Source organism: Aspergillus versicolor (genome assembly GCF_001890125.1).
Source record: "Aspergillus versicolor CBS 583.65 unplaced genomic scaffold ASPVEscaffold_4, whole genome shotgun sequence".
Classification (NCBI taxonomy): domain Eukaryota; kingdom Fungi; phylum Ascomycota; class Eurotiomycetes; order Eurotiales; family Aspergillaceae; genus Aspergillus; species Aspergillus versicolor.
Window position 1 is genome coordinate 1,857,666 of NW_024467527.1, and position 25,293 is coordinate 1,882,958.

General features: G+C 51.9%; 15 protein-coding genes across 15 annotated transcripts; 8 read left to right on the forward strand and 7 right to left on the reverse strand.

Moving 5' to 3' along the window:
* Positions 1-142: 142 nt before the first annotated feature.
* ASPVEDRAFT_83212 (uncharacterized protein) lies at positions 143-381 on the reverse strand (the record flags this gene model as incomplete). Its single annotated transcript, XM_040817335.1, has 2 exons — positions 143-318; positions 372-381. The coding sequence occupies 2 exons, from the start codon at positions 379-381 to the stop codon at positions 143-145; spliced, it is 186 nt and encodes a 61-aa protein (XP_040667444.1).
* A 278-nt stretch (positions 382-659) lies between these two features.
* On the forward strand, positions 660-1,913 carry ASPVEDRAFT_648436 (Dyp-type peroxidase). Its single transcript, XM_040815752.1, has one exon. It carries the CDS (start codon positions 676-678, stop codon positions 1,783-1,785), a length of 1,110 nt encoding a protein of 369 aa, XP_040667445.1. The 5' UTR covers positions 660-675; the 3' UTR covers positions 1,786-1,913.
* Positions 1,914-2,244: 331 nt separating this feature from the next.
* On the reverse strand, positions 2,245-3,297 carry ASPVEDRAFT_150500 (uncharacterized protein; the record flags this gene model as incomplete). The annotated part of the gene is made up of 2 exons (XM_040808236.1): positions 2,398-3,297; positions 2,245-2,349 (listed from the first exon to the last, which is right to left on the reverse strand). Exons 1-2 carry the CDS (start codon positions 3,256-3,258, stop codon positions 2,245-2,247), a joined length of 966 nt encoding a protein of 321 aa, XP_040667446.1. The 5' UTR covers positions 3,259-3,297.
* A 1,120-nt stretch (positions 3,298-4,417) lies between these two features.
* On the forward strand, positions 4,418-5,037 carry ASPVEDRAFT_886975 (uncharacterized protein; the record flags this gene model as incomplete). The annotated part of the gene is made up of 2 exons (XM_040818388.1): positions 4,418-4,541; positions 4,601-5,037. The coding sequence occupies 2 exons, from the start codon at positions 4,418-4,420 to the stop codon at positions 5,035-5,037; spliced, it is 561 nt and encodes a 186-aa protein (XP_040667447.1).
* Positions 5,038-6,621: 1,584 nt separating this feature from the next.
* On the forward strand, positions 6,622-7,036 carry ASPVEDRAFT_83216 (uncharacterized protein; the record flags this gene model as incomplete). Its single annotated transcript, XM_040817336.1, has 2 exons — positions 6,622-6,975; positions 7,025-7,036. 2 exons carry the CDS (start codon positions 6,622-6,624, stop codon positions 7,034-7,036), a joined length of 366 nt encoding a protein of 121 aa, XP_040667448.1.
* Positions 7,037-7,404: 368 nt separating this feature from the next.
* ASPVEDRAFT_886979 (uncharacterized protein) lies at positions 7,405-9,213 on the reverse strand (the record flags this gene model as incomplete). Its single annotated transcript, XM_040818389.1, has 3 exons — positions 7,405-8,593; positions 8,647-9,047; positions 9,097-9,213. 3 exons carry the CDS (start codon positions 9,211-9,213, stop codon positions 7,405-7,407), a joined length of 1,707 nt encoding a protein of 568 aa, XP_040667449.1.
* Positions 9,214-9,461: 248 nt separating this feature from the next.
* Positions 9,462-10,856, forward strand: ASPVEDRAFT_52588 (uncharacterized protein; the record flags this gene model as incomplete). Its single annotated transcript, XM_040814659.1, has 4 exons — positions 9,462-9,629; positions 9,663-9,719; positions 9,778-9,843; positions 9,912-10,856. The coding sequence occupies 4 exons, from the start codon at positions 9,462-9,464 to the stop codon at positions 10,854-10,856; spliced, it is 1,236 nt and encodes a 411-aa protein (XP_040667450.1).
* A 522-nt stretch (positions 10,857-11,378) lies between these two features.
* ASPVEDRAFT_52589 (uncharacterized protein) lies at positions 11,379-12,783 on the forward strand (the record flags this gene model as incomplete). The annotated part of the gene is made up of 2 exons (XM_040814660.1): positions 11,379-11,881; positions 11,931-12,783. The coding sequence occupies 2 exons, from the start codon at positions 11,379-11,381 to the stop codon at positions 12,781-12,783; spliced, it is 1,356 nt and encodes a 451-aa protein (XP_040667451.1).
* Positions 12,784-13,047: 264 nt separating this feature from the next.
* ASPVEDRAFT_191935 (putative C6 transcription factor) lies at positions 13,048-15,565 on the forward strand (the record flags this gene model as incomplete). The annotated part of the gene is made up of 9 exons (XM_040809097.1): positions 13,048-13,093; positions 13,147-13,266; positions 13,313-13,416; positions 13,464-13,601; positions 13,652-14,202; positions 14,253-14,523; positions 14,573-14,748; positions 14,824-15,007; positions 15,075-15,565. The coding sequence occupies exons 1-9, from the start codon at positions 13,053-13,055 to the stop codon at positions 15,563-15,565; spliced, it is 2,076 nt and encodes a 691-aa protein (XP_040667452.1). The 5' UTR covers positions 13,048-13,052.
* Positions 15,566-15,657: 92 nt separating this feature from the next.
* Positions 15,658-17,593, reverse strand: ASPVEDRAFT_129724 (uncharacterized protein; the record flags this gene model as incomplete). Its single annotated transcript, XM_040806660.1, has 7 exons — positions 15,658-15,891; positions 15,939-16,180; positions 16,247-16,721; positions 16,770-16,981; positions 17,030-17,119; positions 17,170-17,413; positions 17,462-17,593. The coding sequence occupies 7 exons, from the start codon at positions 17,591-17,593 to the stop codon at positions 15,658-15,660; spliced, it is 1,629 nt and encodes a 542-aa protein (XP_040667453.1).
* A 384-nt stretch (positions 17,594-17,977) lies between these two features.
* ASPVEDRAFT_52592 (HpcH/HpaI aldolase family protein) lies at positions 17,978-18,878 on the reverse strand (the record flags this gene model as incomplete). Its single annotated transcript, XM_040814661.1, has 3 exons — positions 17,978-18,465; positions 18,517-18,769; positions 18,804-18,878. The coding sequence occupies 3 exons, from the start codon at positions 18,876-18,878 to the stop codon at positions 17,978-17,980; spliced, it is 816 nt and encodes a 271-aa protein (XP_040667454.1).
* A 315-nt stretch (positions 18,879-19,193) lies between these two features.
* On the forward strand, positions 19,194-20,355 carry ASPVEDRAFT_52593 (sideroflexin family transporter; the record flags this gene model as incomplete). The annotated part of the gene is made up of 5 exons (XM_040814662.1): positions 19,194-19,297; positions 19,354-19,487; positions 19,536-19,630; positions 19,690-19,818; positions 19,891-20,355. The coding sequence occupies 5 exons, from the start codon at positions 19,194-19,196 to the stop codon at positions 20,353-20,355; spliced, it is 927 nt and encodes a 308-aa protein (XP_040667455.1).
* Positions 20,356-20,453: 98 nt separating this feature from the next.
* Positions 20,454-21,296, reverse strand: ASPVEDRAFT_130131 (pyrroline-5-carboxylate reductase family protein; the record flags this gene model as incomplete). The annotated part of the gene is made up of 1 exon (XM_040806690.1): positions 20,454-21,296. One exon carries the CDS (start codon positions 21,294-21,296, stop codon positions 20,454-20,456), a length of 843 nt encoding a protein of 280 aa, XP_040667456.1.
* A 600-nt stretch (positions 21,297-21,896) lies between these two features.
* ASPVEDRAFT_129968 (uncharacterized protein) lies at positions 21,897-22,712 on the reverse strand (the record flags this gene model as incomplete). The annotated part of the gene is made up of 2 exons (XM_040806676.1): positions 21,897-22,451; positions 22,503-22,712. 2 exons carry the CDS (start codon positions 22,710-22,712, stop codon positions 21,897-21,899), a joined length of 765 nt encoding a protein of 254 aa, XP_040667457.1.
* A 261-nt stretch (positions 22,713-22,973) lies between these two features.
* On the forward strand, positions 22,974-25,284 carry ASPVEDRAFT_83225 (uncharacterized protein; the record flags this gene model as incomplete). The annotated part of the gene is made up of 2 exons (XM_040817337.1): positions 22,974-23,020; positions 23,073-25,284. The coding sequence occupies 2 exons, from the start codon at positions 22,974-22,976 to the stop codon at positions 25,282-25,284; spliced, it is 2,259 nt and encodes a 752-aa protein (XP_040667458.1).
* Positions 25,285-25,293: the final 9 nt, after the last annotated feature.

Genomic DNA, 25,293 nt, shown 5'->3' on the forward strand with positions numbered 1-25,293 from the left:
TTAGGGAACAAATGAACGGATCGGATGGAATACTTAATAGTAGAGCCATCGAGTATTCCCGGATACCTATAGTCATAGTATATAATCATCACAAAAAAGCAAGAACCACACCAAGGTAGATAAGATAGAAGCAGGTAAGCTATCACATCAAACCTCCATATGTCCCGCCCTCTTGCTCAATCTCCTCGTCTTCTTTGAGGTAATCCTTTATGCCTTCCTCGTCCTTCTTCAGCTTGGAGCGAATCCCACCCCGTATGTCCTGAGGCTGTTCGGAACGGATCCCACCGAAGTCGCCTGGCTGGCCGGCTTGCTGGGTTCCTGCTCGTTTGATTAGAAATGCAATAGGAACCGATGAACTGGGAATGACACACCTCGAGGCATTGTAGGTCAGATATTGGAGATAATATGGTCTGAATTCTCGTTCTAAGAGAGAGATGGTTGCTGGATGCTCCCTAGCAGTCAACTCTATACTTATAATAATATACCCCGATATAGAGGCGGGCCGACAGTGACGCAACGACTAGACGGACCCGGACGGATCTGCGCTCCCGATCCAGTAGTACTAATCGGCCAATAAACAGTGAACATTCACACGGCGATCCAAGGGTCTGCGCCCCCACTGGCCGGTCCAGATCGCCGGATCCACCGAGATGCAACTGTGAGCGGCGAAACAGAATGCGGGGGACAAGAAGACTCCATGAGCTGTGCGATGACTCTCTACAGCGTCATTCCCAATTCCTGCTCGCTTCTTTGTCCATCGTCGCCGCGTCAACAGCTCTCCCGTCCCTAACCCCATCGCCCCTCCGCTGCGCAACCCGAGCCATGAGCAGCATCGCAACCGCAAGCACCCAGCCGGTGACAGCACCGCTGACACGACACGCAACATTCCTCGTCCTAACCGCCACCTCGCCCTCCGCGATCCCAACCATCCGCTCAACCCTAGCCGGCGTCTCCAACCTCGCCAAAAACGTCTCCTTCCGCGATGCCGACGCCAAATTCACCTGCACCGTCGGCATCGGCTCCTCCATCTGGGACTCGCTAACAAACAACCTCCCCCGGCCGAAAGAACTACACCCCTTCCGCGAGGTCAAGGGCGCAAAACACACCGCCATCTCTACACCAGGGGACCTCCTCTTCCATATCCGCTCGGAGCGCCGCGATCTGTGTTTCGAGTTCGAGCGCCAGCTCATGGATACTCTGGGCGACTCTGTACATCTGGAAGACGAGACTACCGGGTTTAGATACTTCGATGCTCGCGATCTCCTCGGTTTCGTAGACGGCACTGCGAACCCCGTTGGCCCTGATGTTCCCGCCTCAGTCCTCGTCGCGAACGACGACGATCCCACCGCTGCCTCTAGTGCCCCGGGCGGCTCCTATGTCGTCGTCCAGAAATACGTCCACGACCTACCAGGGTGGAAGGGTCTGGGGTCCGAACAGCAGGAGCAGATAATCGGACGCACGAAGCCCGATAACATGGAGCTCGACGACGCAGAGGACGGGAAGCAGGCGTCGCATAAGACACTGAGTACGATTGAAGACGAGCAAGGGAATGAGCATGATATCCTGCGTGATAATATGCCATTTGGGTCGCCGGGCTCGGGGGAGTATGGGACTTATTTTATTGGGTATACGAGGAGGCTGTGGGTTATTGAGAAGATGCTGGAGCGTATGTTTGTGGGCCATCCGCCTGGTTTACATGATCGGTTGCTGGACTTTTCGAGGCCGTTGACTGGGTGTGTTTTCTTTGCGCCGTCTGCGGAGGTTCTGGATGGGCTTGATGGGTAGGTATATCTATCTATATATAATATTAGCCAAGTTGATATGTTACGGTGAAAGTAGTGTCAGGCTTTGATACTAGGTATATTTATCGATTGCATGCCTTCAGCACGCTTTATGGAACTGGATATATCAGTCTTGTATGCCATGGTGATGAAAAGAAAAACATCAAAATAGTAATAATTGCAAAACATTAAACTACAATTTGTTCATATTCTAAGTACAAATTATTACCGCAATATTTACACTCCACGCGGACTTCGTATGCTCACGCACATCACCGTGCCACCAACGAAACGAGAGAAACCTTACGGTGGGAGGGAAATCAATTTAGAACTCCCACCGAAATCCTTAGTTCGATGGGATTATATTAGGAAAGACAGAACCGAAGGAACCACCGGTCCAGCCAGATACCAACCCAGGGAGACCCGACAGACAGATACCTAGATCCCCTACATAGAGACAGCCCTAATGACCTATTGGAGACGGGAAGGCGTGGGCCACCTCTCGGGATGGCCCCATTAAACCCTCAGCATCTGATACAACTGTACCAGATTGTTCGACACGATCACTCTGGCAGCTTGTCAGTACGCGGCTGGGATAGGGGGCGGTGGCACGCACACCTCCTGCCTCTGTAGATTGGACAATACGTGAACCACCTAGTCTGTATCTAGCCCGGGGAATCTCACTGGGTCCGTCGCTTGGGATCTGCGATTCGGTCCCGGCTTGTTGCTGCTGCCGTTGCTGCTGCCGCTGCTGATGCCGTTGCCGTAGTTTGCCCCATTGTTCAATGTAAAGGCGTCGCCTCTCGCGTCGTGCCTCTAGCTGTGCCATCCTGTGCGCCTGAGCTTGTGCCGTCTCTCCCGAATTCTGTCCAAGTAGATCATCCCAATTCGGTAGACTCTGTGGGAGTACGGGCGCCGAAGTAGACTCTGGCACCGACGTCGGCATAATCCGGCCCCTATTAGGTGGTAGACGGGCGTAAAAAGGATCTGGATACGGGTATGCCCTGGGAGGTGGATCTTCCAAGACTGGCTGTCCCCCCTGCGGAGGCAGCGGACTCAATGGATGAAACGCTGGAGCCGGCACTGGCATTGGAGGCTGATAGCTGTTATGTACCAAAATATTGTAAATGAGGGACATTGTATCAGAATCAGACTGAGACGGCTGTGTCACGGTAATTTCAGGAGTAGTGATTGGCAGCTCTTGTCCCACGTTTTCTTGGGCTTGGGCTTGGGCCATGCTCGAGGGGGATGTCTCTGGTGGTGTGAAGAATTCTTCCACGGGTTCATCTTCAATTTCCTCAGAGGGGACATGGACGCTTTGCTCTTGTTCAGGCTCAGGTGGCTGAGGAGAGGGAGGTGGAGGACGGTTTCCAGGTGCAATTGGATCGGCTTCAGGAGCTGGGGGAAGAGGGCCTGAAGCCCGGAATGGAATATCCATCTGACCACCGGCGAGGTCGTTGAAGAAGCAATCTCGCATTGTGCAGTCGGATTGAGTAGTGAGAGTGAAGACTTTTTGGATTAACGAGGGTTGTGTGTTGAGAGGAAGGGAGAGGAATTTCGAAGATCGAAATATAAAACCGCTGTGAGAACATTGATTACGCATACACTGGTAGCGAGCAGCGTCATAGGATACATAATAGGGTTTAATCGCGCATTGATAAATCAGTTTAGCTTGCAGCCATCTGAGGAGGCAGTCGTACGACTACCTGGGGCTCTGTTTACTGGAAGTAGGACTCGTTGCATACATGGATCGCACGGTGGGCCAGGAACATGGTGGTGATGACTTCTGATCCAAGAACCATGGCTTATGATATCTGTGCAGATTATGGTTTTAGCTTACGACACCGTTGAGAAGTTAAGTTAGGGCTGAGCTATACAATGCCCTCGCCTGACGCAATCAAAGTTTGCAAGCTCACCTGAGCATCAGCTGTTTACTCTTGATGAGCCGTAAGTACTTAAGACAGTATTTGTCCAGCAACAATCTAGACCAGGTTGGCCGACAGGATGTGGAGGATTATTCCCTACAGTTCTAGTCTTCCTAAGCCTGATATACCGATGGTACGATAGCCTGTTCGGACAACATTATCAGTGATGTGATAGATAGATCTGGCTCGGATTTTGCTTGCTTAGGCATCTTGGAGCTCAACTACGAGTCATAGACACTTGAGGTCAGATATTCTGTCTATCGCATCGTATGATCACCATCATATAGCGCCGTAATGGTGGCTCGGTTGAGCGTGATTCTATTGCACTGCCCAGAGAAGTATCTAAATAGCCCAATCTATGTAGAGAACAGAAAGACTAGATCTGAAGGGATGCACCAAGCTGGCGTAGGGTTTATCTAGCCCTAGCCCAATCCTATACGTCCATGATCCGTATAGGTAAGGCCTGGCTGCGCACTAGAGCCGATATATCCGGAACTATTTTTGGTATTTCTACTCACAGGCCAAGTCTTTCTATGCGAATGACCAGTAAAACAGTGAATTATGCATTTCACACGCGTACTCACTAATGTCAAGCTTCGATCCACTGTGACGCTCACATCGTCTATAAAGGATGCATTATATTTAAGATCAACACTCCTGTTTAATCCCTAAGCCTACCAGGCCTTAACTGTCTATTACAGTCTTCAGAAAATGGGTAACTCATCTAGCCAGCCCGAAACCGAGGTTTCCTTAGAGCACGACGTGCTCCTTACCGACTACGACATTCCCCCGCCTCCCTATGAAAATGCATCTCCCAGCGTCTCTGACGAAGAGTGTAAGTTACATTCATTTCACACCAACACTAGATATAATAAGTACTAACGTGTTCAACAGCAGCAATAGCTCCACCGAAATCCGCACCGCCTATGGTAGCTACACCAGCAACAACTGAATCACCAGAACCGCCAGAGCCATCCAAGGCCTCTAACCCCTCTGGAACTAAAGGCTCCATAGTCCAAACCATAAAAGCCTCTATAATCGACGCCGCAAAGACGTGCAGCAGGGCACTCAACAAGCTGAGCGAGAACAAATTTATCCGCCCCTTCGTCGTCACCGGTATCATCGTGATTCGCCTCCTCGCTGCGATTACATGGGTGATTACATGGGTTATTGGGTTCCCCATCTACACAGTCCTTTATTGTCTGCTGGTCATTCTCCTAATCGTCGCTGACGGGATCTATCCGGAGGGATTTGAGGATGAGCGGGGTGCGCCGCGTAGGTTTGAGTCCTGGGTTCAGGGCCTGCCTAAACCTTGTGACGTATGTGATTGAGTGCTGTATGGATGGTGATTGAACCTGAGGTATCCCATCAGTACATCGGTGGTGGGGCTTAAAATATGACATGGGGAGTGCTATATTGATTTGATATATTGTTAGTGTAACAGAAAACATACATGCTCTGTGATGGCTTTATTTAATCAGATGTGCTATATTCCATTTCCAAATTTACTACATTCACCTCCAGATACAAGGCATATCCACGTGTCAAAGACACAAAGAATAAAGCTATAATCGGGGGTCTGTTGAGGATCCACCAGTTCCTAAGCTCTGTCTAGAAGGAAATTCACATATTCATTATACACAGGGCTACTATATAAGCTTCTTCATTACGCCCATTCTCGGGTCCTATTCAACCAGATCCTCAACAGACCTCATTCAACCAAATAAGCATATCAGCTTGGTTCATTATCGGAAACATCATGTCGTCCTCTGGGACTACCGATAGGCCGACAGACCTTCCGCTTCCCTACCAGGAGGAACTGGCTGTACAGAGCGACTACGATGAGGAAGGCAAGCCATAACTCTCTAATATACTATAACAAATTGCCAACGTCCCAGAAGCAGCTTTACTAGGCCCAAAGTACTCGTCACCACCAGGGATCACTGCTTCACCATCTACTTCATTATCCGACTCGCTATACTCAAGGGAACCTGAACATCAGCCTCCAGCAGACAAGCGCATCATCGATTCCTGTTTAGGATTCAACGACGAACCCTCCAACTGCTTTGCCATCATTGGGGTCCTCCTATGCCGTATTATATTCGGAATCAGCGCCGTGATTGCCTTTATCGTTGGATTCCCACTCTATTTCGCGCTCTGGATCCTCCTGTTTGTTCTTCTAGAGCTCGCCGACCTACTTATCCCGTCGGCATGGCTTGGCTTGGATATGACGCGTGTTCATGTTTGGGTCTGGCATGATGACCTGTCGAATCCCTTTGGAATCTTTTTTAAAGTTTTCGATGCGGTATTATGCTGCGGTTGTTTGTGTGGTGAAACTACCTGCTAGGTTGCAGGTGGTTCAAGGAGGGATTGAAGAGAGGAAAGCGAGGATTCTAGGTTTTGTATGTCTGGTTGGATATGGAAATATAGAGTATGAGGCTTTTTACACATGTATTGCCTGATTAGCGGAATAACCCACGTAGCATGCAATAACTAATAGCCAACATCGATGCTAGACGCGAAGTGGCTGTAAGATCAGAATGATTGATCATATAGCTGGATTAGTTGCGCACCCGGATGCACCATGTCTAGCTGTATTATCAGCTGGCCTGGTTATAATTGTTAGATACTTGGACTGGTAGACTGTATTGCACACTTCTTGGTGCACTATACAGTTCAGTATCTGCCTGGTAGTGAATACCTTCCTGGTGATTTCTTTCACAATATATGAATTCTGGATATATCAATTATGTGTCTATGAACATTCACCAGTCAATTCAGGAGCCTTATAATATTTAACTGTCCGCTCTCCATCTCGGGCCTCTTTTCATCCGTCCCCAAGCTTGTCAACGGCCAACCTACTCCGTCAAACCAGTCGAACTCATTCTCCACAGTCCAAAGTCTCTTGAAGCAAAATGTCTACTACAGCTACCGAGACAACGATGGATCCTCCCCCACCGTACCAGGAAACGGTCCTGCAAGTGGACCAGATCACTGACGAAGAGAGCGAGTGCTGTCGACTCTCAACCCAAATCCAACACGACCCTAACAATCCAGCAGCTACAGTCCCAGAGCCCACAGCAAAAACTACAGAAGCACCCCAACAACCCACAGAAGAGGACCCTTCAGCTGAACAAGAAACACCCAAACGCCGCAAGCGAGACCGCCTCATATCCAGCCTGAAGAAATACGGCAAGAAATGCGCAAAGCCCTTCGTCCGGTTCGGGCAGACCAAAGTCGGGCGCCCCTTTGCCATCACGGCGATAGTTGTAGGGCGCGCAGTGTGGTATCCGGTAAGGACGATATTTTTTGTTGTAGGAATCGCCGTGATGTTTTTGGCATTAGGGTTAGCCTTTTGTGTTTGTGGGATATGCTGTCTTATTTTCGCAATGTTTGCGAAGGGGTTCCTTGGTCTGACGAGTTGCCTGTACCCGGAGGGCCTTGAGCCGGGTCAGCCACTTTGGAGGTTTAAGAATTGGATGGGGTAAGGAATTAATGAGTGCACGGTGGCTGTATGGATTGGTATGCAGTTACTGAGGAGAGATCTGGCGTGAAGACTTTTTGTTGTCGACGAGTTGACCTAGATTGGTGATAGAGTACTGCGGGACTGGGATAATTATATTATCATTTGAGCTACATTCACTATACTATTTCATTTATTCTTCAAAGTATTCGTAGGATAATCTGTAGCCTAGGAGCTATATCTCATTACTGGGATACACCACCTCCTCCAACGTCCTCGAGCTATCAGTAATAGTCCGTACACTGACAAACCGACTGATAACATTGACAGACCCTACTTTGTCGTTCGTCCCACTGGCCCGCGAGCCCCCAAACGGCTGCTGCCCGATCATAGAGCCTGTGCACTTGACATTGATATACAGATTCCCTGCAGCATTGCGCAGCCCTCGCTCTGCATACTCAATCGCGGCCTGATCCCGCCCAAAGACACTGCCGGTAAGTCCATATTCAGAGGTCTGGTCAACGGTCTGGACAATCTGCTCCCATTCCGCGTCAGGGTAGACATAGATCATCGCAATAGGACCGAACAGCTCGCGGTGCATGAGCTCATGATGCGGATCCGATACCTGGTAGAGTGTAGGATGCACAAAATAGCCATCTTTCTTAGACGCTTGACCACCGACAAGCAGAGTCAGACCTGGATCTGATTCCGCCTGCGAGAGAACACCAGCGAGTTTGTCGAAACTGGCCTCGTGGATTACCGAGTTCACGAAGTTATCGTACTGCTCGGGACTGCCGACCTTTAGCTCCTTTATCCTGGAGACGATCTTCTCGCGAAAGTCCGGCCACATTGACTGCGGCACGTAGACGCGAGAAGTCGCGGAGCATTTCTGCCCCTGATATTCAAAGGCGCCCCGGATGGTATGGTTCACGGCGTTATCGACGTCCGCGCTGTGGTGGATAAGATGGAAATTCTTCCCGCCTGTCTCGCCCACGACGCGCGGAATCTGCCGGTAGAGATTCTGCGCTGTCCCCTGCCCGACCTGGCCGAGAAGGCTCTTGAACACCTCCGTTGAGCCCGTAAAGCTCAGGCCCGCGAATTCACGATGTGAGAGACATGCCTTTGTTACTTCGACTGCGTCCCCGGGGACCCACTGCACCACGTCCGGTGGCACCCCGGCTTCGAGGAAGATGTTGTAGAGCAGCCAGCTGGCGTGCAGGGAGTAGTTGGAGGGCTTCCAGAGGACGACGTTGCCCATGAGCGCGGGCCCAAAGGCGAGGTTTGTGCCCAAGGCAGTGAAGTTAAACGGGGATATCGCGTAGACGAAGCCCTCCAGCGGACGGTATTCCTGTCTGTTCCAGGTTCCGGGGGCGTTTATGGCTGGCTGCTGTGCGTGCAGGTTGAATGCGCATTGGACGTAGTATCTAGCTGTAGTTAGCTGTTGTATCCAGCATGAGGGGAGAGAGTAGGGGATTACCGGATCAAATCGCAAACCTCCTGCCCGGCATCGATCTCTCCCTGCCAGATATTCTTGCCCTGGCCGAGCATAGTAGCAGCCACGAGCTCGTATCTGTACTTGGTTGAGACGAGATCTGCTGCACGAAGAAAAATAGCCGCGCGGTCCTTTAACGACATCTCCTCCCAGGATGTCTTTGCCTTTAAGGCCGAGTCGATGGCTTGCTGGACATTCTGTGCAGTGGCAGGCTGCCAGTTGGCAACGACCTCCTTGTGCAAGGATGGGTTATGTTGTTTGATGTCTTGGGCGCCTCCACGTTGCTTGCTTAGGGGGAGGGGGATTTGCACTGGAAAAGACTTCTTCATATCGGCGATGGCGGCGGTCAGTTCGGAGCGTTCGGGTGAACCTTTTGCGTAGTCTTTCTAATCCAGGTTAGTTGCTTTAAGGCTGTTACATGACAGGGATATGTACAGCAGGCTCGTTTGTAAACGGCGGCTTGGTGTATGCAGACAGCAATGCCCGCTGGATTGGTCGGGGGCGGACATGCTGTAGCACAGGCCGACATGTTTTAGCTGCAGTGAGACGCATTTTAGATATTGTGTATGCCGTGGAGAAATAGTAGGAATTGCTCCGACTGAGAGCTGGCATTAATAAATAACTCTTCGGGTATGACCACCGAGCTTGATATTGATACCTCGGGGGTGGGACAGACCACCGAGCCAGACAATACTAGTCCTCCTCCTCTTGGTATCTCCCACTGACTTCCTTCAGGTGACTTGAATTTAAATCTAGACCCAATGGCGCCTCACAGACGAGTACTATCTCGCGCGGCAACAATGGCTGGAAACGTACCATTCGCATCGCTACCCAGGGCACCTATTGACCCCATGTTTATCCTGAAAGCCCGAGCAGACAGCGATAAACACCCAGACAAGGTTGATCTGGGCGTTGGCGTATACCGTCAGGGGGACGGAGGGTATTATGAGTTTCCGGCTATTAAAAAGGTGCACTCACTGTGTAACTTGTATTCGGGGCAGGCTAACAGACGACCGCAGGCGAAAGCGATTCTTGCAAGGAGGAATATAGGCCACGACGTCAGTATCCCTATACAGTTATTATTAGCCTGGAGAGAAGCTTATAATGTGGCCACAGTATAACCCAACAACGGGAATCCCAACGTTCGTTCGTCTGGCACGACAGTTCATGTTCGGAGACTCAGTGGATAGTTCCCAGGCAATACCCCCCCTCCTCCTCCTACCCATCAAGAGCAAATCTAACAGAAACAGATTGCATCAATCCAGACAGTCGCAGGAACAGGGGCCAACCGCATAGCAGCCGCATTCTTGGCCGCGCACTACCGCAGCAAGGACAACGACAAAGCAACAGCCTACATCGGAACCCCAGCCTGGGGAAACTACTTCCCCCTTTTCGCACACGCAGGGCTACCCACAGAGACATACAGATACTACAATGCCGCCACACGCCAGGTTGATATAGATAGCACACTGCAGGCAGCCGAACAAGCTCCGCGTGGATCCATCTTCGTCCTGCAAGCGTGCTGCCACAACCCAACAGGCGCAGACATGACGGAAAACGAATGGAAGTCCCTGGGTAAGATAATCAAGGAGCGGAACCACCTCGCCTTCTTCGACGTTGCGTATCATGGCCTAGGCGCGCCAGAGGATGCTGCGCAAGACACCTGGCCCGTACGACACTTCGCGGCTCGCGGAGTCAACATGCTCGTGTGCCAGTCCTTTTCAAAGAATATGGGCTTGTACTCGGAGCGGGTTGGCGTTCTGCACGTCGTCTGTCGGGAGGAGGGGATTGCAGAGCGTGTGCAGGATGTTCTGCGCTCTTTGGTGCGCTGGGAGGTCTCTTCTGCGCCGGGCTATGGAGCGCGTCTGGCGGAGGTGATTCTGGAGGATGAGACGTTATGCCTGGAGTGGTTAGGTGAACTTGCTAGTGCCGCGGGGCGTTTGGTTAGGAATCGAGAGAGGCTGTATGCTGAGTTGACTGGGAGTTTGGGGGCGCCGGGGGGTTGGGAGCATTTGGTACGTGGGAAAGGACTGTTTTCGTTGTTGGGGATTGGGGAGGAGCAGGTCGAGAGGTTGATTAATGAGTTTCATATCTACTTGCCTCCGAATGGGCGGATTAATGTTGCTGGATTGAATGAGAGGAATGTGGGTGTAGTCGCTAGGGCTATTGATCAGGTTGTACGGGCTGATCGTTAATGATAGAACAGTGGATGCGATGTTTACTTTTTGTTGAGAAGCTGGTTCCTGTAGATATCTCGATACCGTGCTATTCTCGTCTCGTCCCCATATCCAGTTTAGACTGACCCTAGTATAACTGGGCATACTCTTTCACTGCTCAAGTGACAGTCTAGCCGGTCCCAGGTCTACCGGTTCCAGGTCTGGTACGGGAAATACCACCGAGCATTGTATCCCTCGGGGGTATACAGCACACCCCTCTCTTGACAGATGAGGGGTGCATATTGGACACGTCATTGAGCCCTCGTATCTTCGAGGGTCGGAAGTAGAGGCCAACCGGTTCACGAGGTAGGGCTGGCTACCTCGGGGTGGCTATCCGAGGAAGAATAGAGACAGTATCGCAGGGTTATCAACAGAGATATAACGCCGACACCGTAGTACGAGAGGGACGAACACTATCTAGCCATTGCTTTGCATACATCCAACATGCACCATCTTCAGCTGGCCAAGAGAGCCACATTCCTCCCACAATGCCGACGCCTGATGCCCTACAGACGGCACAGATCAACTGCAAGACTGGATACACCACCACCAGGAACAAAGGAGAAGACCTCCCATATTCCTCCTCTCGGCCGGATGCCAATGACCGTCCTCCTACGGTCGCTGGCATTCACAACAGTCATGTCAACAGCCCTTCTCAAGCCCGCAATGGGATTCATGAGACTGATGGCAACGCATGACGCTCGGCTATTCAGCCCGGAAAAGAATCCCCTGGTTCGGATGGCCCTCCGAGCCTCCTTCTACAAGCAGTTTGCCGCAGGCGAGAACGAGGCAGAAGTAGGTAAAACGATTCGGCACATAAAGGGACAGGGCTTTACGGGCGTCATTCTGGGATATGCGCGGGAGATTGTGATTGCGACGCGTGGACGAGTGCCGGAGCCAGTGGATAGTCCGACGGAGGAAGAATTAAGGGATATTGAAGCGTGGAAGCAGGGAACGAGAAGGACGTTGCGGATGGTTGGGCCTGGAGACTTCCTGGCTATTAAGTGAGGCTATCTTGCCATGGGTGCCGCCTGCTAACAGTTACGAATCTAGATATACAGGCGCAGGTCGCATTGCAGTCGATGCGTGCCTTCAACGCCTGCCTCTCCCCCCTCCGCCGATAAGAGACGCAATGGACGAAATCTGCGAAGAAGCGCGAGCACAGGGATCCCGGATCTGGATCGACGCCGAGCAGACTGTCGTGCAACGGACGCTGGATCTCTGGGTGATTGACCTGATGAGACGCCATAATCGAGGGTCCACGCCTCTCGTATACAACACCGTGCAAACTTATCTCAAGTCAGCACGAGACAACGTCACAAATCACCTGCGACTGGCATCGACTGAGGGCTGGAATCTAGGGCTGAAGATAGTTCGGGGTGCATACATCGCCAACGAGCCGCGAGAGGTCATCCACAACACAAAGCAGGATACAGACAATAACTATAACGGTATTGTGTCTTCTCTCCTGTCGAAAGAGTTCCCCGACAAGCACCCAAACACATCGGACCCCTATCCGAGCTTCCCAAACATGCACCTATTCGTTGCCTCACATAACGCCGAGACAGTCCAGAAGGCGTACGCACTGCACTCATCCAGAACGCGCAAGGGCCTGCCTACCATCCCTGTCGAGTATGGCCAAATACAGGGAATGGCTGATGATCTCAGCTGCGACCTCCTCAGCTGGCGCCAGGCGGACCTTGAATCCCGCGATGAGCGGGTGCAATCAGCTGCCCCGAGACCCTTTAAGTGTCTATCGTGGGGTACAACCACGGAGCTAGTCCAAAATCTATATAGAAGGGCCGTCGAGAATACGGATGCTGTGCAGAGGTCGAGGAATATGGCATCTGCCTTGCGTGCAGAGTTATGGCGGCGAACTGGAGGGCGGCTTTTCAGGTCTAGCTAGTTTATATGCCAATATGAAACTAATTGACCACCTGAAATCAGGTTCTGGCAAATAGACTGGTGCATTTGTAGGAGACATGGCGCTTACTTTCTAAACCTAAGTGACGCCCTACTCGGGCTCAGTAGACACGAGGCAGTGATATCGGGTCCACATAGCACATGGACCCAAGTGGCGCCAACGAGCCCCAATCCTGGGCTACCCCGCATGGCCGGCTATTTAATAGCTACTGTGCTGGAAAGTTGGAGAAAGCGCCCAGGCATCACTCGAGCATGGTGGGAAGTCCACAGCCCCAGAAACGGGCTCCAGGAGCGTATAGCGCCCCAACCGTATACTCAACGAGTGTTCACTGACAGTATCGGGTAGATGTTATCATTGTCGTGCCCGAAAGGTCAAATGTTCTGGCAATCAGCCCTGCACGAGCTGCCAGCGACGGGCGGAGGAGTGCATCTTCGAAGGAGACCGGCGCATCTCGGTATCAAAAAGGTAGGACTGCCTCGTCATGGCAATTACACATGTTCATTGGCAGCAGGGAATTCCTGACCTTGAAGCGTAAGCTGGGAGAGCTGGAGCAGAGTGACAATGAGGGCCGCGCAATGGAAAGAGGAGGACAAACCCAAGTCCCACAGAATGCGCGTAAGTAAAAGTATTCGACCGGCTCTGATGTTGCTGATGGCTGCCAGCACCCTCTCCGCATGCCACTCAAAGTGGAAATGAGGATGATACCACAGATGACGTCCCTGACGCCCATCTCGACCGGAACCCTCTAGTATCCCCATCGAGCTTCGTATATCGTGTTGGAAAGAGACGGCGCACATGGTGTATGCAAACTGCCAACGAAGAGCCTTTGGCATGTATTGACCACCCCCAGTCTTCCAAGGCCCAACGTCGAGCTGGTCTTTCACCCACCGCGTGCTAAACAGCATGGCCAAGCGCTTCAGCCCTCACACCCCAATCGAGATCCCATTCCACACAGACGGTGACGCATACGACATCCACTGGGGAAGTGTTGGGCCCGACGGCGCACCGGACGTGAGTGACTTGCCATCACTCAACCACGCAATGTACCTTGTTAGCACAACTCGGTTCCATCTGGGCGAATTATTCCACTTCTTTGACCAGGAGGAGTTTCTGGCGAACTTGCATGAGCTGTACGATGATGTTCATGCTAAGGTGCGAACGTCGCGGCTGTGGTATATTCAGTTCCTTGTTGTCATGGCGTTTGGAGAGGCTTTTCTCGCCCCTTCGACGCGTCTTCGAGCAACAGGCGAATCGGCCTGTTCGCAATACTTCACCAGGGCGATGTCGCTTCTGCCAGACCCGTCGAGGGTATGGGATGACCCAATTCTTACGATAGAGGTTCTAGCAGCCGTATCATTATATCTCTATTCGCTGGATATGAGGGACTCCAGCTGCTGCTATGTGAGTTGTCAGCGTTGGTTGGATAAGACACTGCCTAATCACTCTGATAGATCGGACAAGCAATGCGCATAGCCGTAATCGAAGGCCTGCACCGCGCCCTCCCGCCAGATATCGATCCCAAATTGGCAAGCAGATGTACCCGAATCTGGTGGACGACATATTTACTCGAGAACAAACTCACCGCATCAGTTGGTGCGCCCAGCGCCGTGCGTGAGGAGGACGTCACGGCTATGCTGTGGGATCCCCAGACCTGTCCGCGCGGTTTGGCTGGACTTACCCTGCATGTTAAAGTATCGCAGGCTATGAATCACGTTTTGCATAGTCGGTTCAGATCCTTTGGTATTGATTGATTGTAGCTAACGGGACCTAGCCGTGTATAACCCGGGAGGGGAGCGGCCAGCGCTATACCTACAGAAAGTACAGTCTACCCTGCGCCAGATGGCGGATCTATCGCGCGAATGGGAGCAGGTCTTTCAGAGCCGGTTCAAGACATCTGTTGATGCGGTTTGTGGATTGAGTACGCGCTTGACATTGTCATATCACTTGGTGAACTAATCTGCTGCTCATGGTACTTGTAGGGGTTTAAATATGTGCTAACACAATATATGTTACTTCCATTAGTGCGTGATAATCGCAATTCGTCCTCTGATCTTCTCTCTTCTGCTGGAACGATTGGATAGTCGTGGAGCAGGTACTAGCCAACGACCACTATCGCACGCCGTGCTCACACTGGCTCGGAGCTGCGTTGACTCTGCTACAAAGTCCCTCAGGATTCTGGGACAGCTTAGGGAGAAGAACCTACTAGGTGCGTTTCCACTCTGTAAAACTGAACTGGGAGAGAAGAAAGAAAGTGGCTGTGCTAATAAGACAAGCAGAAACATTCCTCCCATTCGACCTCGAATACACATTTGCATCGGTATTTACACTGCGTCTGGTATATATGATTGTGCCCACGGAGAGTCGTAGTACCTCCTGCTATGAGATAGCGACCAGTATCCTTGACGATATGAAGTTAAAAGGGAACCGCATCGCGGAGTTTCGACGTGCAGAGCTGGATATACTAGAGTGGCTTATCCAGGAATCAGAGGGCCCAAGCCAAACACAGGCTGATGCCTTAGGAGTTACGCCTGATTGTTCCGTACTACAGAGGGTTGAAACCAACACGGTAGATGTGCATGGGCTTGACCCGGGGATGGATATAAACGGCGCGCTAGGTTTGGACTGGGGAGACCAGACCGAGGGGGTTGGCCTTCTTTCTGAGCAGATACTGGCGGTGGTAGACCAGTTGGCTACGGATGATGTGCTGGTTGAGGGCAATATTGCAAGTCTGGGGGAGGATCGGTGGCTTTGGGATGGGAGCTGACTCTAGGGGTTGGTATATGTATAATTGAGGATTTACTGATGTAGCAAACTCTGCGTGACGAAGTATACATGATATTAGGGTATTTGCTTCAGCTACCACAGCCGGATATACTCTAGAAACCGCCGCCAACGTGGCTGACGGTAGTAATTATCCAGAAAGACAATCTCGTCTCTTGTTAAACGTCGTCTGCCAGTCACGCAATCTGCGGTATCTCTCGATCTCCACGACGTCCGCATCAGCACCTTATATCCCACAGTGCATATAATAACCATGACGAGACCGATTGTATAGGTAAAGAAGTTTTGCAGCCGGTCGTTTGGGGTGCCCTGCTTTTATATTAACCATCAGAGCTCAAGTGGATGAAGGCGCTTACATTGGAATCAATCCCTGCCGTCAGTGAACATCCGATGAGGAAGAGAGAGAGGATCATGAGTGCTATAGGGGGGAGGGGATAGCTCTGGAGCTTCCACGCATAGGGCTCCGAGAAGAGATCGTCTTTCTGCGCCTTGATGGCTGCATGGAATCGAAGAGAGGTTACGCTGATGATGAGCCAGTTGCATGCAATCGCCGAGCTGGTGATGTTGACAAGCCATGTTAGGACTTCACTTCCTCCAGCTGGACAGGGAATATGATCAGCCCCAAGCCACTAGAGCTAGGAAGACAGCGAAAAGGGGAACCAACCAGTCAGGCTAACGTAAGTCATGGTGAGCACCAATACACCAGTAACCAGCTGCGCCATTCGCGGCCGTCCCATTTCGTCAACCCGGGCAAGCCTCTCAGGAATCAATCTCTGATGGGACATCGCCCGCAGGACTCGCGATGCCAGATAGAACGACTCAGAGCCATTGGCAATAATACCAATCATCATTCCGGCGTTCATTATATCCGGTAGAACGCGAATCCCCACGTCGTCGAAGGCTATGAGGAACGGTGATGCTTGGGATCCGCTCCCTCCCAGCAACCGGTCACTGTTGGACGGAACCAGGAGTGTGATGAAGACAGCCGTTGTCACGTATAGGACTATGACGCGCCAGGGGACTAATTTGGCAGTGTGTGCCATTGAGTACCGAGGGTTGGCCGTCTCGCCGCCGATGACTCCGAGGAATATCTGGTCGCCGACGGCCCAGGAGGCGAGGAGTGTGCATTTTGCGAAGCCCTAATGCGTCAGTACACACCACCAGAAAATAGATGACCAGTTGCTTACTGTAAAACTGCCTTTGAAAGCTGGCAGATCTGTCCAGAAATGGCCGTCGTGTACATATCCATCAGAGCCAGCACCGCAAATAACTACCAGAGATGCTAGCAGAAGCAGCAGTAGAAGCAATATTTTAACAATGCAACAGACGTATTGCATCCAGGCGAAGACTTGGTTGGGAAGGAAGAACGCTAGAATATATATCACCGTGAAGATAGTTACTATATTTCTGCGTCAGTCAATGAACTAAGAGAGAGAAGGATACTGACACCAAGCTGCATTGTTGACACGCTCTTCAGCCCAGTAATTCACCAGCACAGCAAAGAAGGACGCCTCGGCCGCAGCAGATGCAGCCCAGCCTATTCCTGTTAGCAAAATAGTCAAAACCGACTTCCATCCTTGCAGTCACCAATCCATTCCGCAATCCCTGAACCAAATGCCAGAGCAGGGTCAACCCAGCGATCGGCAAAGTCCAGATAGTTGCCCGATGTTGGGAAAGCTATGGTCATCTCAAACAGGGACTGGATGACCGCCCATACACAGACCACGATCAAGCAGTAGGAGAGGAGCAGAGAGCCTGGGCCGCCGGTGAAAAGACTTTTTCCTGTACCGATGAAGATCCCGCTGCCGATGCTAGCTCCTAGGCCCATCACCTATCAAGTTAACAGTTTGAAGTTGGTTGGAGTTTGATGAGAGCGTACATGCACCTGGCGAGGAGAGAATGAACGGAGGTATTGACCGTGGCCACTTGCAACGCGCTGCACCGTGCCTGGGCTGATGCTTTCGCTTCTGGTATTCCTATCGTTTATAGAATGGTCCTCTTTCGGACCCATCCCTTCGTCCTGCTTGAGAGTTGGGTCAGGCATAATGAGAGGTATCAAATAAGTCACTAGTTTCTAGGTTGATATTTGTAGTGAAAGTCAGAGAATTATGGTAGGTTCGGCCTCACATTTATATAGCCCTAGACCCCCTCCACGTTGAGATATCAACGCGCTAGGCACCCCGGATAGCCCGGATACCTGGCTACCTCGCTTCCCCGTATTGATTAAAATGCCAATGACTGCTAACTTTAATACTCGGCTTGGATGCCCGAGCTGACTCGGTCTGATATTGCTGACAGGGTAGCTGGGCAGGTTACCAGACCCGACAGAAAGCGAGTCTATGTCAACCACGGTCATATTAGCCTCCTAATTATGTTTCTCGGACAGATATCTAGACTATTCATGGATGTTCTTGATAGCGGCCATACACTCCTTCGCCCCCTTCGCAATGAACCCCGAGTCCTGCTGCCCAAGCACAAACCTCGCCCCCAGCTTATTTACAACCCAGTCATGAACATCTGCATTATCATACACTCCCGCGAACCCAAATACCTTGCCTGATGCATGCGAAGCAGCAGCGACCTTTTCCACGGCTGAACGATAGACCTCACTGCCGAACTGGCCCGGCACTCCGAGCTCAATGGAGAGGTCATTCGATCCAATCAGTAAGACATCGACGCCTTCGGTGGCTGCTATCTCGTATGCATTCTCAATGGAGTCCGCCGTCTCCATCATCACGAATACGGTTGACCCTACCGTGTTACTCTCCTGGATAACAACCTCGTGGTGATGGGGAGCTGAACCGAACTGGGGCAGTTGTCCTGTCAATGAACGCGTGCCTGCAGGGGGGTATTTGGACATCCGGACTGCGTTTCGAGCATCCTCTATTAATAATAGGTGAGTATACACTATTAATCTTTAAAAGTTATTCCAACCTTTATCTTTAACATGTGGAAAGATCATACCCATGGATCCCGCATCAAGGACCCTCTGCACGAATCCATCGCCACATCGATACGGAACCCTGACGAACGGGGTGATTCCGGCCAGAATCCCGGTAGTGCACAGCTGTGCTGTATCTGTAAGAGATAGTACTGAGTGCTCCAGGTCAATGAACAGCGCGTCGAACCCGGCTGCCTTGGCCAGCTGGACGGTCCATGGGGATGGAGCTAGACGGATTCCGAAGGCCTGGGACTACATTAGCCATGATTAACAAATAGACAAATTTGATACTTGCCGTGCAGAGTAAGCCTGACTTGACACGGGTCTGTAAATTGTTGCTCGCGATCGATGTCATGCTGGTCTCTGATTGATCTCGGTGATATGTGCGGGATTATTTCCCTGGACACATGGCTGTGTGCCTTAACCTCATATAGCACTGGGACTCGGGTATGACCACCGAGATGAACTCGGGTGCTCGGATATGCTTGTAGGCTACTCTAGCGGCATCCCTGGGCACGCTCCGGTAATGTAGACCGAGACTTCATGTGGTTTTTGGCAAGAGTGTTTTGGCTGGAGAGCCAAACTATGCCGATATTGCAGCGCTTGTGGCCAGTTCCTGCTACTAAACAAAGACCCTATACAGTATCACCATTTGGATCTAACAGCTACAATGTCAGCTCCGCCTGTTAAACAAAAAGAGCTGCCCCGGTCACAGTATGACCTGAATACGTACTGGGGCCGTGTCCAGCACGCAGCTGGTCTCTGTGACCCAAGGTATCACCGTACCTGAGCCGCTTCGATAGGGACTTTACACGTGCTAATCGGGTAAGAATGGCATTTGCCTCTAGGGCTCGTTTACAGGAGGCCAAACAGCTGGTCTCTTCGTACAGACATGGCCATATCCCGACCATCACACCGGACGTGTGGGCGGCGAAACTCCTGCTTGATTCTACTTTGCATCCCGGTGAGCTGATCCCCCAGCTGATCCGCGCCTGCTAAGTGGCTACTAAAGACACCGGCGAGCCTGTCTTCTTGCCCTTTCGGATGTCCTGCTATGCACTATCGAACCTCGTCGTTAATGCGGGCATGCTGACACCTGGCTTGTCGGTGGGTTCAAACTCGCCTGCAGAATACAGAGTCTACTCAAGTTAATATTATATTTATAGAGAAACGGAATAATCTTCTGGCAAATCATGAACCAGTCCCTAAACGTGGCTATCAACAACGCAAACGCCAACAAATCCAGTCCACTCCCATACTCGACAATCGCAAAATCATACATCGCTGCAGTATCCGTATCTTGCTAGGTCGCTCTTGGTCTGAACACCTTAATCCAACGACTCAAAAGCCCCAGCGGGACGACGAAGAGGGTCTTATCCCGTCTGACTCCATTCGCAGCCGTCACCAGTGCCAGTGCCCTGAATGTCCTCCTTATGCGCAGCGACGAGGTCCGTCAGGGTATCCACATTTATCCTCTTCGTTCACAGCATTCAGAGCCAGAGGAGTCAATACAACCTCTGGGCAAGAGTCAACGCGCGGCATGGATTGCGGTTAGTGAGACTGCCGTTAGCCGGATTCTTAATGCAGCGCCTGTCATGGTGATTCCGCCGTTGGTTCTCCTGAGGATTGAGCGGCTTGCATTGTTAAGAACCTATCCATTTCTCCTTCTCCCTGTGAATTTGGGTCTCATTTTCTCGACGTCCCTGATGGTTTTGCCTCTGGCGATAGCGGTGTTTCCGCAGCGGCAGGTTGTTGACGTTGGCAAATTAGAGCCGGAATTCTGGCATAGGGCTGGACATGAGGAGCAGGTAGAATTCAATCGCGGAGTATAACTTCCTTTCAGTAAATTTAGATCTTGTTTAAGTGGCAGATATCAGTCAATGCGATTTAGTCTAGATACAATCTGACAATGCATAATACATTCACGCTGTCAGTCAGAGTTGGTCGCATCCTCTCTTGCTCGATCAATGGCTGCGCGGAGTACAGGGTCCAGGAATGCCGTCAGCCTACTATCCTGTAGAGCCTGTATGGCCTGTCCTGTAATACTCCCTGGAGCGGACAACGACGTCTGGAGCTGCTCCGGGCTCGTACCGGATAGAATTAACGCCAAAGACCCCCTAATACACTGCGCGCTAACGGCAAGAGCCTGTTCCACGGGGACTCCCTCAGCACTCGTGCTCTGTGCTATAGCTTGGATAGACGTGGTTATAAGAGCGTTAGAAAATGCACACATGCCGGTGATTGTATCGAAATGCTCGTCCGAGACATAAAAGACTTTCCCAACAGAGCTGAATATCCACCTTGTAAGGTCCATGGCTTTATCCTGTGCCGGTCCGACACTCGCGATAAAGGTCGCTGACTCGTGCGCTGCTGTTCCAATGCTCGGCATGGCACGGACGATTTGCACACATTCAGTGTCGGAGATCCCAGTGCCGTCATGGGGGTTTTCTAGGAGTCTGGATATCTCTGCCCGAGGGATCCGTGCAAGCATGCTTATGATGACTTTACCTTGTGCCGCCTCTTTCATTCCCGGCGATGAGAGAATCGTCTTGGTCTCCTCTGGTGGGAATGCAAGGAGGACTGCATCTGCTTGCTGTACCGTTTCCACATTCTGGGCGTGGACGAAATGTACGGCTGCCCCGGGTGTATCGTGGAACTGGTGTTGCAGCTCCTCTTGGGATTCTGGTCGACTCACAGCCACTGTGATCTCAGACACTGGGCTTTCGGATTTGGTGGTTGATGGGAGGAGTGCTCCGAGGAGGGCCCTTCCCATATGGCCTGGATTGATGCGTTAGTTAGCCTTTCGCTATACTGAAAGCCCATTCTGCAGACTTACCACAGCCGAGAAAGGCGAGCCGGGTGGAGGGGGGTTCGGGTGCCATGTCTGAATGTCAAAGTAACCAGCTATTTTGTGGCTAGGAAGCAGTTTATCGTGGTAGGTACTAAATGAAGGGTAAATGGTCGAGATGCTCGCATTTGAGAGGCTTGGTCTCGCGCTTCTGTTATATATAACCTCGGTCAGATCCAACGCTCGGAGGACAATCCGACTGGTTAGAATAGTCTAAAGTTGTGGGTATGTCGTCGTCATATCGTGGTCCTGCTTCTCCCAGGGGAATCTTCCTGCGGTGCTGCATCAGTCTGCTACGCGTCTTCACCAGGTTTCATGATCCATCGTCGTTGAATATTTCTGGGCTGGGCATTGCAAAAGTCAATAGCTTCGGCTTTGCAGAATCACCGAGATTGATGATGAGAATGGACCATTGTTGTACTAGTTCTCTTTACTACGTGGTGTTGAATACATTGGCCACCCTATTGCAAGACCTATAGTGCCACAGACCCACCAAATATTCTTATTTTTCTCTATTTATGCAGGCTATACACATCTGGCACCGTCCACCAATATCTCCACCCCGCTGATGATAGAGCTCGCCGGCTCAGCAAGGAAGAGAGCGACGTTGGCAACATCAGACGGCTCAACCAAACGCCCAATTGGGATCGACTCGCACTTTGCACGGATGATCTCCTCTGGAACGGGTCCATTCGCAATACCCGCAAACTTATTAAGAAGCGGGGTGTTTCCAGAAGTCGGACAGATCGTGTTGAAGCGGAGCTGGTCGCGCGCAAACTCCAGAGCCATCGACTTGGTGGCCGACGAGACTCCGGCCTTGGTGGCGTTATACCATGTCTGTGTAGCACCTGGACGGATGGCGTTCTCACTCGAGATAACCACTGTCGACCCAGGGCCGTTCTTTTTCATCTCGGGGACGAGCACCTTCGAGGCAAGGTAGATGCTGCGCACGTTGACGTTGAAGAGGCGGTCGAACTCTTCAATCGTCACGTCGAGGCCAGATTTGTTGGCATACGACCAGCCGGCGTTGTGGACGACGACTGAGGGTGGTCGGCCGTATCTTTCAATGCAGGTTCTGAGCTATTCCCACCGTGAGAACGAAGTATAACGGTATACGGGTTGGGGAATTACCGCGTGCACCCATGTCTGCTGCTCCGCGACGTTTGCCTTGATCTGGTAGGCGAGATGCTCAGGACAGCCTTCAACAGGGCCGTCAACAGCCTGTAGGTCCATGCCGATGATCAATGCGCCTTCACGCAGGAATGTCTCGAGGATGCCTCGTCCAAAGCCCTGGCTGGACCCGGAGATGAGGGCAACCTGTCCTTCGAGGCGGCCGGGCATTATGGAGAAGAGGAGGCGATGAGTATACAGGGAATGAAAGAGGCTGTTGAGCTTGATACCCTGCTATCTATACCTATAGATATCTACTTATAAAGCCTATCTCGAGAGTATGGTCGGGGTGGGTCTGTAGAGCTCCAAGTCCCGGGCCGAGATAGGGCTTGTTCGGATGGCCATCCGACTTCAGCTCCTCTTCTTCCCCTCAACGACGCCGCCCCTTTCATTCTTCATTCTCTCTCGGTCCGTTGGAATCCCGTATTCGATATGGCGCCGTCCACTGCAACCCCATCCGATCTCCACCGTGTGCCCGTGTGAGTAATTCCTTGCCTTGCCGATACTCTGTCTGATCTGGCTTCCATCTAGCGCGTGCCTGCAGTGTCGAAAGGCGAAGGTCCGATGTCTGGTATCGCAGCGATTAGACCGGTGCAATCGGTGCATAGCGAACGACACGTCCTGCGTCTTTACACAGCCCAAGAGGGCAAGGGTCAGACCGGCTCCATATCCTCGCCCGACGCCACCGCGCGAGAACAAGGCTGCTGAGAACCATCCTGACTGTTCGGAGGAACTGCCCAATGCAGCTAATCTTGCAGAGGCCCATGACCCCATCCCCACACTCCACACGCCCACGGCAACAAGCCATCATAGTACACCATATCAGCCCAACGAATCGCAGGACCTGGATGTCCGACAACCGCTCATCACCGATGCCATTCGCACTGCGATAATTACTGCGCTTGCCTCGTTAAGAGGGAGACGAGGGTCTTCATTCAGCTTCGTTACGTCGGAAGATGGGCCATGCTTTAGCTCTAGAACTGACCAGAGGCCGCGACGCCCGTCTCCCCAGAAATCCCCGACGTCGGTGTCACTGAAACTTTCCATGCTTCTGCGGCCGCTGACCAGTAATTCTCAACACGATAACGGTGCAGATAGCGCAATGCCTGCCGGTGTGGTTAGGATGCCCAGCTACTCCACGTCGATGTCCCTCGGCCAGACCATCACGGATCCAATTGAAGGGGGCATGATCAGTTTAACCTCGTCGAGGGAGCTGTATGGTTTTTTCATGTTACGGATGAACGCTAAATGGGAATATATCCTCGATCCACGGGTCGACACTCACGATCAAATCCGACGGCGGAGTCAACTACTTTTCACTACAATACTCTTCTGCGCGTCCAAATTCGCAAACTACGTCCATGGACATGTTGTATCTGTCCCTGACCCGGTGTTGCAAACACGGTTATGCAGCCTGGCTAGAAATCTTGTTGTCAAGGCCCTTGCAGAAGGAGACCGCTCCATGGAAACAATGCAGGCGCTGTACCTGCTTGTTTGCTGGAAGGACGGCGATGACGACGTCTCGTATCTTCACAGCGGTTATGCCCACCAGGCCCTCCACGACCTGGACTTGGAGCAGAGCGACGGCGACGGGTGGCAGACAGCTCGTCGGAGAAGAACGTGGCTAGCGCTATTCAGGCAAGACAGGCAGCAGAGTCTGTTCTTCATGCGGAGGGCGTCTCTTGCACAGGCTGATGAGAATTACTGTTTGATCAGTAACCCTAATACATGGCGCGAGATGGAATGCGCGTTGCCATTAGATATGATCGCGTGTTGCAGTGCGGATCTGCGGCGCATTCAGTCCAAGCTCCGTCTTTTAGTAGCGAGGGCCTCGTCAGTGATGCTGCCATGCCTGCTGGATCTTATGCATGGGGAGCTGAGTGAGTGGAAGGCGAAGTGGATGAACTATCTCCATACGCAAGGGACCGGTCCAGCGAACAGTGATGCCTCCCTCAATCCTGAGCTACTCTTCCCAGATGCAGGCCATCTCAGAAACCTCGTCCATCTATGGGATCACAGCGTCAGGCTGAATGTTGCCTCCGCTGTCCTCCGGCAGTCTCTTATGGCAGCCGTTACATCCTCTCTAGGGACTTCCTGGCAGCCCTCACCAGACACATTCCCCGAGCTCGATTTAGCAACTCTGCAAAGTGTCCTATCTCCCGACCTTCCTGGTCTTAGTAGTAGCGTTGAGAGCGCATTCGGCGTCCTACGGCATCTACTCTGCATCCCGCCAGACGATCTTCGCCGCGCACCTGATGCGGTTTTGCTTCTCGCGCCTAATGCTGCATTATTCCTATGTCTGCTTTTGTGTCTTCCTGAGAATGGGATCCTGGGGCTGATGTTCCAACGGACGGCGGTTACGCTGATTCATGATATCACGCGGCATGTGAACCAGTGTGTGCAGTCGGCCCAGGATACTGTACTCCTTCATGCGCAGTATCTGGGTTCACTGTTGGGGTTGCTGGACGGCTCTCAGCAGCAGCAGCAAGGGATCGAAGCACAGCCACCCATGGGCATGCCGCAACTTGATGTTGGTGGGGGACTGGGTATTCACTCTCAGCACGCTCTGGCGGGTGAAGCTTCGCAGCCTGCATACAGCATAGAGAATACTAGTAGCGTTCTTGGGTGCCCGGGGGATAGTGGCAATAACATGCATCTCCGAAGCCTGGCGAACTTGCTAGATGGGGACCTGTTCTGGGAGATGCCCCTTGCGAGTGAGAGTGGATCGCTTGGTGATTGTTAAGTGTAGACA

Coding starts and splice junctions, on each gene's coding strand:
- ASPVEDRAFT_648436 (XM_040815752.1), top strand. CDS start 676: ATGCGGGGGACAAGAAGACTCCATGAGCTGTGCGATGACTCTCTACAG.